This window comes from Myotis yumanensis, unplaced genomic scaffold (genome assembly GCF_028538775.1).
Source record: "Myotis yumanensis isolate MYYU_CA2020_CCGP unplaced genomic scaffold, mMyoYum1.0.hap1 SCAF_5, whole genome shotgun sequence".
NCBI classification, from domain to species: Eukaryota; Metazoa; Chordata; class Mammalia; order Chiroptera; family Vespertilionidae; genus Myotis; species Myotis yumanensis.
In genome coordinates this window covers 28,399,480-28,413,408 of record NW_027223756.1, presented here as the reverse complement: position 1 = coordinate 28,413,408, position 13,929 = coordinate 28,399,480, and the positions used below count along the sequence as shown (strand labels likewise).

Here is a 13,929-nt window from a genome sequence, read left to right as displayed (position 1 = left end):
ATTAATGAAGACCAAAATTGCCATAAAAGTAAAACATGCTTATTGCCTAAATATAGCAGGCAGTAAGTCAGCAATGCTTTTGCAGTTTCTGCAAGGTGACTGCTCAGCAGTAATTGCTTCTGTTCGAGCATGAGTAGAATGTGTTAGCTGCAGCCCTGTCTCCAGAGATGTATAAGCACTTTCTGAGGGTGGAATGAGATTTGGAAAGGCATTTGTGGTCTAATTGTTATTTGGGTCTATGTGTTTACTCAGCTCCGTGCACCTGGAGGAGGCTGGCATTCTACGGGCTGGACCAGGAGGATCTGATCAGCAATGGCCAACAGTATCCAGTGCAACTCCAGGTAAAGACCCAGGCTCTCTCCCTTCTTGTTTGGGTTCTGGAAAGTGATAAGGTAACCTGTTTTTGTAAGACCAGGATTGTTAATGGCTCTCTATTTATTCTTTCTTTTCCTTACATGTATGACTTCCTTACATACATGGTTATTTTGATTTTCTACTTAATGTCCTTCAGGAGTTAAAAACAGGTAACATAACATAACGCGCGTGCGTGTGTGTGTGTGTGTGTGTGTGTGTGTGTAATTTTCTAAAATAATCAGGTAACTTTCAAATGTTTAGCTTCTCCAAGATTCACAGACATTTGGTGGCTTCATGCACAAAAATGACACTGGGAGCAAATATCTTTTGGTTGAAGACAATGGAAACCCATTCAAAGTAGTGAGCAAAAGGGAGATGATAGGTAGGTAGGTAGGTAGATAGATAGATAGGTGGAATGGGGTTTTTCATGACAGTAGAAAGTTATCAGAACCAAGGCACCGCTCTCTGACTTAAAGTCAAAGTCGGATCTGCTTCTTTCTGTGCAACTACATCATTCTGTAGACTGACCTTTACGGCCTTAACATGCACATTACCAAACATGACTGCCTCATAGTTTCTTAGTTCAGAGGACCGATGGAGACAAATTCCTAATTCACATTTTCAAGAAAAAGGATCTGCCAGGTTGAATCAAGTCACATTTCCTTAGTTTCCTTATTCTTACCCAATCACTAAAGCAGTGTTATATAATTAAAAGATGGCTTTGGAGGCTCATCCCTGTGGTAGTTTTCAGAAAGGAAGGGGTATGGAGATTGCAAATGGTGTCTTCCATAATCCTCTATGAATAGAACATCATGATGATGATAATAGTTAATAAATTATTGATCCATATGTACCCAGACTCTGTGCCAAGCACATTACATGTGTGATTTCATTTATTTGTCATGACAATCTTGCAGGGGATTTAGTATATCGATTTCACATATAAGAAACTAGAGACACAGCGAGGTTAAGAAACATACCCAGGTTCATGTGGCAGAAGTAGAATCAAACCCAAGTGTGTCTTGCTTCATAGCCAAGTGTATCTAGCACTTATATTCAGAGCATGTCTGGCTTGCAAAAATTTATCCAAATTCAAATACATACTCACATACATAATAGATGACATAAGTTTGTGTGTAAAAAGTACTTTCCAAAAATACTCAGATGCCTTTCAAATGATTAAGCTATCTAAGTAACATGTGCAGTTAAGGGCCCGTTTTTGCTGGCAACTCTAAGGCCTTTCATTGATTCTAATCAGCCAGCATTTGCTATTTATGAATGTTGCATAATTTAACTAAAAGTCACATTTGTCAAAAAAACAAATGCACAAGTCAAAGCAATTCATTAGAGAGCTAATATTGCCAGATGGCAAGAGAAGAACATTCATTGACAAATCTGTAGCCCCAATGCCAATGATGGAGTGAAGAAGTGATGGATGAGCAGGTGGGTTTAGACTGCCAAGTGTTGCAGGATAGGGAGGCCTCTGGAAAGGTGAGAACTACCCAATCAAAGCAGCCACACGAAGTCATGCCCTGCTACCTTCATGTCAGGGCTTTTCTTGTTCTCATAGGTCAGACTGGTGAGCCAAGAACTAACTTTGAATACATTCTTCCTTTCATTGATGATGCTGGTGGATGTATATGCCCAGGCAAATGTGAAATAGGGACTGTGTACTGATGCTTTCATTTGCATATGGCTCAGGTCTCTCCTTCAGATTCAAAAGAATTTTAGGAACCCATCTTCTTGCCAGAAGATAGGGAAGGAGTTTCCATTTCTCCCCTTTCCTACTGTCCCAATCCCTCTTGTGTAATCCCCTTTCTCCAGGACTGTGCTTAGCTGCTGACTCATGAGTCACAGTCCTCATGGACTGAGCTGGACAGAGCTTACATCTTCCAGGTACTCCATGGGTGACCTAACCATACTTTTCAACATCCCTCCGTACCAAAGATCTAAGTTAAAGAGATATTCCTCTGCCTTCTGCTCTGTCCTTTGGTACTCTTAGGTTTTAGGACTCAAAACATGTTTTGCACAGTTTGGAGGGAACATGGCATAAAGATTATGATTAGGATGTGGTATCAGATCTGAATTGCACCACAATTCCAAACTTACTTGCTGGGTGAGCATAAGCAAATTGCTTAAATTCATGTTTTCCTAATTACCTATCCTATAAATTGGGTATAAAAATAACACCTATCTTATAGAGTTGCCATGGTAAGAATAAAGAGCTGAATATAGTGCTTGACATATAATATTAATAGATGTCTAACCTTTTTACTCCTTTTTTTTCTGGGATACTTTTGAGCAATCTGTGATGTGGCTGGACTTGGCTGATAACCTGTTAGCCAGAATTCAATAGTTCTCATTCCTAGGCCCAGAAACAGACACTCTGTAGTTTTTGGGATCATCCTGACATCTATACAGTCCATTCATCCCTAGCCACCCTCATGGGGATGAAATGAGAGGGATTTATTAATTCTGCCCAAAGAAAAGGAAAATGGCCTTGACCGGTTTGGCTCAGTGGATAGAGCATCGGCCTGCGGACTCAGGGGTCCCAGGTTCTATTCCGGTCAAGGGCATATGCCTTGGTTGCGGGCACATTCCCAGTGGGAAGTGTGCAGGAGGCAGCTGATCGATGTTCCTCTCTCATCGATGTTTCTAACTCTCTGTCCCTCTCCCTTCCTCTCTGTAAAAAATAAAAAAAAAGAAAAATAAAAAAAAAGAAAAGGAAAATGCTTCAAAAAGCTTGGTTGTTTCTAGTAGAGCCTGCCTTTCATTGCTTCTGTTGTCCTTCAGTGCTTCATGATGAAGGTGCAGCTGCTTCCAAAAGGCTTCCTCCTGGTTCCTGAGTCGCCTTACACTTGTGTCTGAGACCTCATGAACCAGCATCTTCTCATAGCACACACAACAGCTGCAGTCATGGCATTAAGGGAGAGGGACCTGCTGTGCTGGGTCCTCATTCACATGTGTTCCTTGCACTTGTTTTTCCTCCACTGATGAATTACTTTGCTTTGTCTCTAAACTGCTCATTTATTTACATAGTCCACAAAAGCCCTGCTCTGAAGGGATCAATGGGGACATCACCAGGTGATGTTTCCTGCAAGATAAACAACTCAGGCATTAAATCCATTAATCCTGATTACTGGCCCCTTTCTCAAGGCTCTCTCTGTAAGCAGACATGGCCCACTGGCTTCTTACTTTTACTCAGGTTCCTGTGAGACTGAGCAGAGAAAGAAAATGGCTAAATAGGGAGTGCAGGCATATAGCTACAGTCTCTTCTCCAAGTGGAGGAATGTGTTTTGAGGAGAGGGGCATTAAAGGGCCAGTCATTCACGTTTACAACTCTAACTTTCTTAATGTGAATGCTCTGAAGAGGTTTTAATGATTACCCTCTTGTGACTAGTTCCTAGAGGAAATCCCAAGAGGTTGTAAAAACAAAACAAAACAAAAAACAAACAAACAAACAAAAAACACAAACAAAACTGCCCCTGCCTTCGAGAGCTGGTCTGGCTTCAGGGTGCCAGCCTGCTTTGTCATCTCCCAATGGTTCATCCAGGCTCCTCTTTCTACATTTCATGGGATCTCAGGACTTACCTAAGGCAAAAGTAAATTATTTTTGGAGTGGGAGCTATTCACTATTTTCAGAAGAGCTCAGAATTCCCAAACACACAGTACTACCAAGGATAACTTTATAGATTGTCAAGTAACACCCCAGGGGATCCAGGACCGACCAGTGAAAGATTAGTTAGGTAGGTGAGGCAACTAAGGCAGTGAGGCTTAGAGAACCTTAGTTTAGAGAGGGACTAGGCAGTGGTTCTCAAAGGATGGTTCCCAGAGCAGCAGCTCTAACAATACCTACTGAGCCAGAAATTCTCAGGGTAGGTCCCAGCCATCTATTTTAACAAGCCCTCCATGAGATACTGATGGGCCCTAAAGTTTAAGGTCTAGAGAGTCAAGATTAAATGTCCTCGAAGCTGTCTAATATCTTTGCAAGCTCAGAAACCATGCAAGGAAGCATCAGCTTAAGATTCTTGCAAGAAACAGGACGCCTTTTTCCCTATCAGAGAGAGAATCACTAAGAGCTCAGGCTGTGGGTCAGAGTAACTCTCCTTTGGATTCTAGTTCTGCCACTCAGCAGTTGTATGTCCCTGGGACCATTACTTTTTTTTATTTTATTCCAGTTTCTTCTTCTGTAAAATAGAGATAATAGCCTTGTCTGCTTTATAGGGTTGTTGCAAGAATTAAATGAGATAATACACACATATTACAGAGCCTAGTAAATGGTAACTATATCAATGATTTTTCAAGGTACAGGTCTATCCTTTACTTCAGAATGTAGGTCTGAGTTGTTCTGAGTTATTTCTGTGGAAAGGCTGTACCATACAAAATATTTTTTAAAAGCGCCTGTCTTTTTTGTGTCCTTGGGGGATGTTGTTGCCCTGGTTTGCCACATCTCTTTGCTCTGTGGAGAATGGACAGAGTTTATGTGTCCTACTTTTAAAGGGGGGCTCAGGCTCTTAATTGTCTTAGAGATTCCTACCCCTCTGAGAAAATCAACTCCCCACGGAGGGCCTCCACGGAGACTCCATCTCTGACTCTTCCCCAGAAAGAACTCATGAGCCTTCATATTTTGGAATCCATTTAGAACTGCCAACATGAATTTTTCCACTTCGTGAGCAAGTGCAGCCTCAGGCCTTGTTTGAGAATTTGGAAATCACACTCAGCTCACTTGCTGTTCCACTAACCCGCTCACCCTCAATTTCTGTTGTCATGGCAATGATAGTCCTGGGAGGTGTGTGCATATCCTTATTAGGAAAAGAAATGAGATCAGAGATCTCTGTGGGTGGGGCAGCTCCCTCTTGCCAGTATCCTCCCTCTCACCTTGCATCTCACAGCTGAGGAAAGTTGAGTCCTTTAAGATGCCCTTTTACTATGTAGGGTGTGGAGCTACCATGTCTGATGGAGCTCTTGCTGTAGCTTACCTTGTGTATTCTGACTTGGCCTGGAGAGAGAGAGAGCAAGATGTTGTGCAAGGGGAATTAGAATACTCTACCTAGGAGAAGCCATGAAGCTTAACTCTGCAATGATTCCATCTATCCACGACTTTCTTCATCTCCTTCTTAGAAGAACACTGCACCTTCAATTTTTAATAGTCATGGAGATAAACAACTGAGTGAAGACTTTCTGGTTTTTCTGAATTTAAACATTTCTGTTTAATAAATAGATTCTGAGATAGTTCTTTTTCTTCACCCTGTAGTTCATGCACCTCCCTCATTTTTTCCTACATAAACTCTTCCAGAATGGGTAGCCCTGGCAGGATACAGTCAGGGCTGGGGCCATGATGCACAATAAATGAATTTCTTCTCTAATAGTGGTCCAAAACAGAGATCATGTGCCTCCTGGAAACCCAGTCCGGTGTGCCCTCAGCTATATGCTTCTGGACTAAGCAGAGAAGAGCAGCAGGAACTGTTCCCTTAGGCTGCAGTTCCCTTCAAATCCCACAGATGCAGAGAAGCTGCTAAAGCAGGGTCAGGAAATGGAGACTCATTACAGTTACTTCAGTTATTATTGATCCCTCTAATGTCCCACTGGAGCAGTATAGTCTGGCCCCTGAAAACTGCATCATGAGAAACAACTTTTGAGTATGTCTTAGAAAAATAGTACACCTTATCCTTCTTTTGTTTAAGAGTGTTGCACGGGACAGGAGAGTTTCTGAATTACTCTTCCTTCTAGCTTTCTCTACACACCATGCTGTGTACCTGAATTTTTAAGCCTCTCCTCAAAAGGGAAATTCAGGTTTCTCCAGGGAGGATCCTAGTGTCACAAAGGGCAAAGGAAGAGGGGTCACCAACTCTGCCTCCTGACTTAGCTCAAAGATGAAAGGCTACCTGTGTGTTTGAGAACTTTGTGGCGAAGGGGAAGAGGAGGAGGAGGGTAGAACTCCACACTTCATTCTGTAGGAAAGATTGCTTGAATTGTTGGAATTGGTGGGCTTGGAGCTCCTCTCTGGATGGTGCTTGGACAAGAAGGACCTACTTATGACCTGGATCAAGGGCAGAAGAATAGTGATAGCTTTTAGTTCCTTTAAGCTTTGCAGCTGCAGCAACTGTTGCTCTCAGCCACTTTGATTCTAGTAAAGGAGAAGTGAAAGCCTGTCCCCAGCAACGGCAAGCAACTTTAATGACAAATATTTTCAGAGAAACTTGGCCTAGATTCCAAAAGAATTTGAAAAGTTCATTTTCACAGAGGCAGTCACTTTGCAGTTGAGAAGGTCGTTGCCTAATCTGGAGAAACATTTTCAGGTCAAGCACTGCTAGAGACTATGGGCCTCCAGGGAAGGGTCATAGAGGAGAGCTCACTGCCTAGAAGCCTGGAAGTAAGCATGTGGATTGGAGGGGAGCCTCTCTCTGCCTCAGCGCTTGGAGCTTGTCACCCACAGTCAAAAAAAGGAGGGGAGCAGAGATGGATGCCATTCCAGATACCAGAGACATCAAGAGCTTCCTCAGCTGCTGCTGGAAGTCTACTTTCAAGGGAGCAGACTAGGTAAAGGATAGGAGATGGCAGGCTCAAGGGTGGCAATACCAAAGGAAATAAGGGGGAAAAGGATGTTTGTGCTGGTATTAAAACAAGAAGTTGAGAGCTTTGTAGAAGTCATATTAAAATGTATAATTCTGAAAGGTTTAGGAATTTTGAAGAACCAAATTTGGAATCACAAGAGAACAGGAATGTTGAGAAGTTTACCGATACTAGGGTTGTGTCCTTTGACTGCTGAATTGCCGGAAGCCGGTCCATCCTTGCTGCTTGACACAGTTGCTGCAGGAAAGAAACATCTGCACAGCATATGTTTCAAGGGACCTGGCATATATAGCATATTGTTCTTAATATGTTTGCTCTCCTTAGCGCCATGTGTTTTAACCAAGGTCACCTCTCCGAGAAAGGTTGTTTCCCCAGGTGGGGATTTTCCCCTGAGGTTAGGGAGGGGATACAAGCCCTTAATTAAGTGCCAGGCGGGTAGTTAAGCTACATAATCTTTACTCCCTGGAATGGAGATGAGAAACGCCCTAACCTTTGTAATAGAAATTGACAGGATTAAAATCGGCTGGTATAAATACGGATGTAACAAGACAATAAACATCAGATCCTAACCAGAACCTAGCCAGAGAACATGGCAAAAGATCCTGGACAGAACCTGGCTACAGAACTTCACTGGAGAACCTAGACAGAACATGGCGGGAGAACCTGGCAACCGAACCTGGCTGGAGAACCAGAACCTGGCTACAGAACTTGGTTGGAGATCCTGACCAGAACATCGCTGGGGATCCTGGAGGGAGAACCTCGTTATGCTGATGAACTGAAACCAGTTTCCATGTCATTCATTCTTCGCCGACTCCGTCCACACCTTTGGGGATCCCTGGACCAGTTGGGGTTGGACCCCAACACTGAATCCCAAATGGGGCACCCTGAGCCTCCAGATTACAGCTGTCACTGAATATAAAAGAACACACACAACTAAACAAACTTTAAAAATATATACAGCCTGTTCTATACAGAAGGTCTGAGCAAACAAGTGTATTGCTGATGGTCCAAGAAAGTTGGCCAGCTGCAGGTTACTTCCAACATTGGGCCAATCCTGTGTCCAGAGCTGTTGCTCTAGGTGACACAATGGGTCAAGCTGAGTAGTGAGGTGACATTCCCCAAGTCTTCACTCTTACCCTTTTTGACCCTGCATCATAGAGACTGCGCTGCCCAAGAACACGTATCACACCTCTGTTCCCATAATCACTGGGGGTCACCTAAAGATCTGTGGCAAGCCTCGGCCAGTGTGAATGGTTTATGTTAGTGCACACCACACGCTGCATGTCCAGGAGTTTTAGGGGGAAAAAGAGCATCATCAGGTAGGTAACCAGGCCAGCGCTGGACACCTTTGTGCTGGGGAGCTTGGTTTTGTATTTGATGATGAGCTATGGTATATAGAAGTTTCCTTCCCTTAGCCAATGCCTGTTAGCAAGGGTGTGTGTGTGTGTGTGTGTGTGTGTGTGTGTGTGTGTGAGTGGGACAGTCTTTGTTGTTGAAATTTCAGAGTCTTTAAATCCTGTGCTTAAAATCCTGTGCCTCCTGGATTTTAGAAATAGTCTTTTAGAAGAAGAGAAAGAAAGACTTAATAATAGCTACTATTTATTGAGAACTGTGATAATGCACTTTACATGCATTGCCTATTTAAATAAGAGAGAAGTATATTATTATTCTCATGTTTCAGATAAGAAAATTGAAGCTCAGGAATTAAGTGACTTCTCTACAGTCACACAATTAGTGATTTTTGGTCATCGTTATATTTCCAATGTCAAGTAAGATGTGTAGCACATAATGGTGCTTAATAAATATTTGTTGATGACTACAATGGCAAAGGCAATATTTGAATGCCTGTCTCTCTGATGGTGAGCCCTATGCACTTAACTAACACACTACTGTTATTTTGTCCCACACATCAGGTGAAAAATACTTCACTTCCAGGTACCAAAATCTATATTAGTTTCCTAGGCCTGCTGTAACAAATTACCACAAACTACATGGTTTAAAACAATATAAACTTATTATCTCATATTTCTGACTATTGGAAGTCCAAAATGGGTTTGAATGGGCTAAAATCAAGGCATAAGCAGGGCTGCATTCCTTATGGAAGTTCTAGGGGAGGATCCATTTATTTGCCTTTTCCAGTTTTAAGAGGCTGCCTACCTTTCAGGGCTCCTGGCTCCCTCCTCAATCTTCAAAGCCAACAGCAGGAGTGTCTGCAGATCTCTTGCTGACTCTGGCTCTCTTTCCTCCCTCTTTCACTTATAAAGATCTTTTTGATTACACTGTGTCAGGATCAGATCTGCAAAGTCTCTTTTGTCATGAAACATAACATTTTCACAAGTTCCAGGGATTAGGACACAGACATCTTTGGGGGACCGTTATATTTCTACCACAAGGTCTTTCATGTTCAGGCACAGATGGCTATGTGTGTCTGTGTGTAAATTTCAGTAGAGGTGAAGGTAAAATAGGTGCATATTAGGACTATGAAAAGGATGTAGTCAGAATGGATGAGACTTTAATGCTTTTTGGAGGCTATTGTCAGAAGTTTGGTGGAGACTAATTAATCACCTTGCTTTTCCTCCAAATCTTAACTAATTAAGAATAGACTAACAAAGTTCAGAATCGGGTTTATTATTGGTAAGGATAGTCTGGAGACTATGATAGGGTGTCCAACCTCCCAAATGCAAGAGAAAAAAATGAAGAATTGCAGACCTCTCCCTTGGTGTGGAGGGAGAACTGTCCTGGTTTAATTACCAAACAGAGGCTAAGCTAGAAGAGAGAAAGAGAACTAGAGAAGTATGTCATGAAGGAATAGTGACTGTTGTTGCTAACTTTGTTCAATCAAGAAGCACAATCTATTTAAAGTATGATTTATGTACTTTCAACCATAAAGATTAAAAAATAAATAATTGCTTTTTTAAAATGACAAAACAATAAAGTATGATTTATGGAAATCTCCCCAATCCGATGAACAACTTTTCCTTATTGGGGAGAGTAAGTAAGGAAGTGGAGCTAAAGGTAAGAGCTCCCTTCCTAACCTATTGCTACAGGATGGAAATATTGGTTTGGTGGGTATTCCCTTCTCTATGGGCAGGGGTGGAAATGTGGAGACAAGAGGAAAATGGTTCCCACTGCATTATTAAGGGATAAGAGATATTGTTCTGTCCCGGGCTTAGGAGTACTTTTCCTAAAGTTGGGAAGCAGTCAGGACAAGACAGTACTCTTTGAATCATCCACAGGCTAATCTGGAAGGATTCAATTAAAGGGCATGGCAGCTAGCAGAAAAGTTACTCTCCTGGGGTGATGCCAGGAGACAGGGGCAACATATATTGCCTGTCCTGTATGCATCTAGTATCTGTGTCTAGGTGGAAGCAGATTAAAATATATACCCAGGACTTCCCTGAAGAAGGAAGTGCACAGCCTGATTGGTGTGTATGTGTGTGTTGGGGGTTGTGGGAAGTGGAGCAGAGGAGGTGCTTTGTCAGTATTCCTACATCTCACTTGCTTTTCCTCAATGAGGCATCCTGTGTCAGGGTCAGGGGTGAGGGTGATTCTGGGAAAAATCTATGGATATACCTGTATTCAGGATTTGTTGAGGTGTTTTTTTAAGGAGCATTTTGCATAACAAACCTATTCTCATAATAGCTATCTCCTTGAAATCCAAACAGGCTAGGCACCTCCAAAACCTAGAGCGTCTGATTGGAGAATAAACCACCCCTCGTGCCTCTGACAGTGATTAGGCATGAGACCCATGAGAGAGCTTCCTTGGAGTTCACATCTCCTGCAGGCTCCTGTGTCACCAAGATGTCACTAAAACTGCTGTCCCTGTTGTCTGCAGTGAATGGGGTCCTGTTTAGTCCATGATCAGTGTCATGTCAATTTCTCTCTATTGGACCAAGTATAAATTGATTCTAAATCTCTGCCTTGGTGAAAATTTTTAAAGGAGGATGAGCTCTTCAATAGCTCTCTTTAAATATAGGGATTTAGAGATATGAGTTATCTGCTTTGGTCCTTTCTCACTCAGGGTCACAACATTGCCTCCAGGATGCTAGCCTTCTAAATGGTAATGATTTGAAGGACACTATGAAGATCCTCACAAAACCCACTTCATAGGCAGGTCCCTAGAACTCCTCCTTAAACCACCATCACCACCATTCTCTTTAAAATCACTCATTCATTCATTCATATATATTCTCTCTCTCTTACACACACACACACACACACACACACACACACACACACACAGAAGTAAAATATTAGAATATCATTCCAAAGGTATTTTCCCTGGCTTGGCTTCAATATAGGATTTTGTTGGAACCTTCTACTAGTATATATTAATTAAACAAATATTTATTAACCATCTGCTTAAGACCAGTCTCTGTTCTAGGTGATGCAAATATAATATTCAATATAACACCGTCCTGTCCTCATAAGCTAGTATGTGGAAACAGAAATGTAAAGAAATACAACAGAAATATTACCATGTTATGTGATAAGGACTATAATAGTGCCATGCATAGGCAGGGCCAATGAGGGGAAAGGAAGCTGAGACAAGCCACCAGGGCCTGTCAGTTCAGAATGGGACCCAGATCCTATCTGTGTTGCAATCAAAACAAGCCCCAGGTAAATATGGTAAGCTGGTTCACCTTTCCTGAGAGAGTCCCCCAAATTGTTTCACTGGGCCCTAAAGCTTCCTCAATAACCATGAATACTGGATGTTGTGGGAATCCAGAAGATGGAATTGGGAATTTAGGGGACCAGGTCAGAGATTATGTGACATATAATTCGGGTATCAAAGCATGGCAAGTAGGATGTGGGAAGGAAGATAGTTCCAGGCAAAGGGAACGATACATGCATTCTAAAAAAAAAAATCAGAATTGTGTAATCTGGGTAAATGGAATGAGTACATCTGAGGAGTAGAGTGGGATGAAGGACTGTTGGGAAATGAGATCAGAAGGGTAGTCTGAAGTCAGATTTTGTAAGGCCTTAAAAATCCAGCTAGAGAACTTGGAGTTTCATTTGCTAGCAATGGAGAACCACCAGAAGATTTGTTAGTTTGTTTGTTTTTAAGAAAGGAGACCGTATAAGCCCCCTCCGCTCTATGAATCTTTAAAACAACCTATAACATCTGAAGACTAACTCATGAGCTATCTTATCAATTTAGTGTTTTTCTCTACCTAAAGCAAGGGTTGGAAACTTCGAGTGTCTAGAAATGTGGCACCCAAAGTGAGGTGTGTGCAGCCTTTTTGTAAAAAAAACTGGCTTTGGAAATTTTCTTAGGTAATTCTGGTGGATTTGGTCTTGATTATGTCTGAGAAAATATAGAGAGTGAAGGGCAGGTTTGCTTAAATTTTACCTGTGTGAACTTAAGGGAGGCAGCGTGGCATTGCACAGTGCCTCAGAACCCAACCCTGCTGTAGCACTTAATTGTTGTGCCTCAGGTTTATTAGTGTGTGAAAGATGCAAGACTGTAGGCTGCTATAGGGATTAAATGAGACAATACATGCAAAAATGCTTAGCTCAGTGCTTAGCTCATGCTAAGCACGCAAACATGTTAGCATTTATTCAATGTAATATTCTGGCGTTTAGTACAATACTTGGCACACGGTAAATAGGATTCAAACTGTTTAGTTTCAGTGGAGTGGTATCGAAGTGCAGAGTGTGGGGGGGAAGTGGGGGTAAGGGCCCTCCCGGTGACTGTTTCTCTTGCTCTCCTGCTGCAGTGTTCTGACAGCTCCTCCATTTTATACCCTCAATGCAGGGACATCACTGCTTGTCTAGAAATGGTTGCTCAAGGCTGAGAAGTGACACAGCAGCACAGAGCCTGGGATTGCTGCCAAATTTAAGAAGCACAGATTGTAGCAAAATAAGGGGGGAAGGCTGGAGAAGAAAAGTTTGAAAATTCAACCAAAGCCAGAAGCAGTGTTATTATTAGGTGGAAAGATTATGCCATACACAGTTTTGGATGGATAGAGAGTCAGTGTGAGACCCTGGGAAGAGTCACTGTCAGGTTTTGGTGCTGAAGGAGGAACCCAGCAGTGGCTCTGGGGTCCAAGCCAGGCTGCCCAGCACTTAGAAAAGCCCTGTTTGGTTTAATATTATGCTGTAGCTATCTTGAAGTTCTTAATAATTTTTTTTTTTTAAAGGAGCCCTGGGGTAGTCACAGAAACAAGAACTGTGATTATTTTAATTTTTTTTTAGCTGACTATGGAGACCTAGGAAGATTTGAGACCGGCTATTCCGATTTTTGAATCTGGGTTCCTAGCACGTGAAGTCTTTATACTCTTAACCTAGAAATGGCAGAGTTATTTTGGGCACAAAGCAAGAGCTGAGGCTTAAAAATACGCAACTGTATTTATCTCTTCCGCTTCAAGATTACTGAAAATTAGCCCAACTGTGGCCTGAGGCACCAGGCAGCCACAAAATCTTCTTCCAGATCACTCAGCCCACCCAGAGGAGGTGAAACCCCAGGAGTGGCAGCCTCTGGGGAGTGGGACCATATCAGCTTCCCTATCACCAAGCCTGCCTTCTGATCACACACACACACACACACACACACACTATCCCTCTCCAGCTACTCTAGGGATCAGAATACTAGGCCTGTGAATAGAGCTCAACTCTGTCTCCTCCCCCACCCCCAAAGCTTCAAGAAGTAAAAAGAAATAAAAATCTATTATGGAGCTGGGGAGTCAGTGAGAGAATAATTTTTTAGCTTTATTACCAAATCCCTCTGTGATTCAGGGCAAATCGTCTTGTAATTTAAGCCTTCAGTTTCCTTATCTATAAAATGGAAATCTTTTAAATATATATACATATATAAGATACATATTTTCAAATAAATACATACATATGCAAAATGCTTAATAAAGTGCCTGACCCATCATAAGTAACTGATCAATATTCCTTAAACAGCCGTAGCCGGTTTGGCTCAGTGGATAGAGCGTCGGCCTGCAGACTGCAGCGTCCCGGGTTCGATTCCGGTCAGGGGCATGTGCCTTGGTTGTG

The 13,929-nt window shown here is 42.3% G+C and overlaps 1 protein-coding gene across 12 annotated transcripts in view; it reads left to right on the top strand.

Moving 5' to 3' along the window:
* The window catches only part of LOC139010400 (protocadherin alpha-C2), a 171,271-nt gene that overhangs the window by 149,910 nt on the left and 7,432 nt on the right, over window positions 1-13,929 (top strand). For all 12 annotated transcript variants that reach the window (XM_070414794.1, XM_070414793.1, XM_070414795.1 and 9 more), the window contains exon 3: window positions 253-341. In XM_070414794.1, coding sequence (XP_070270895.1) covers window positions 253-341 — 89 coding nt within the window. The remainder of the gene's footprint in view (window positions 1-252; window positions 342-13,929) is intronic.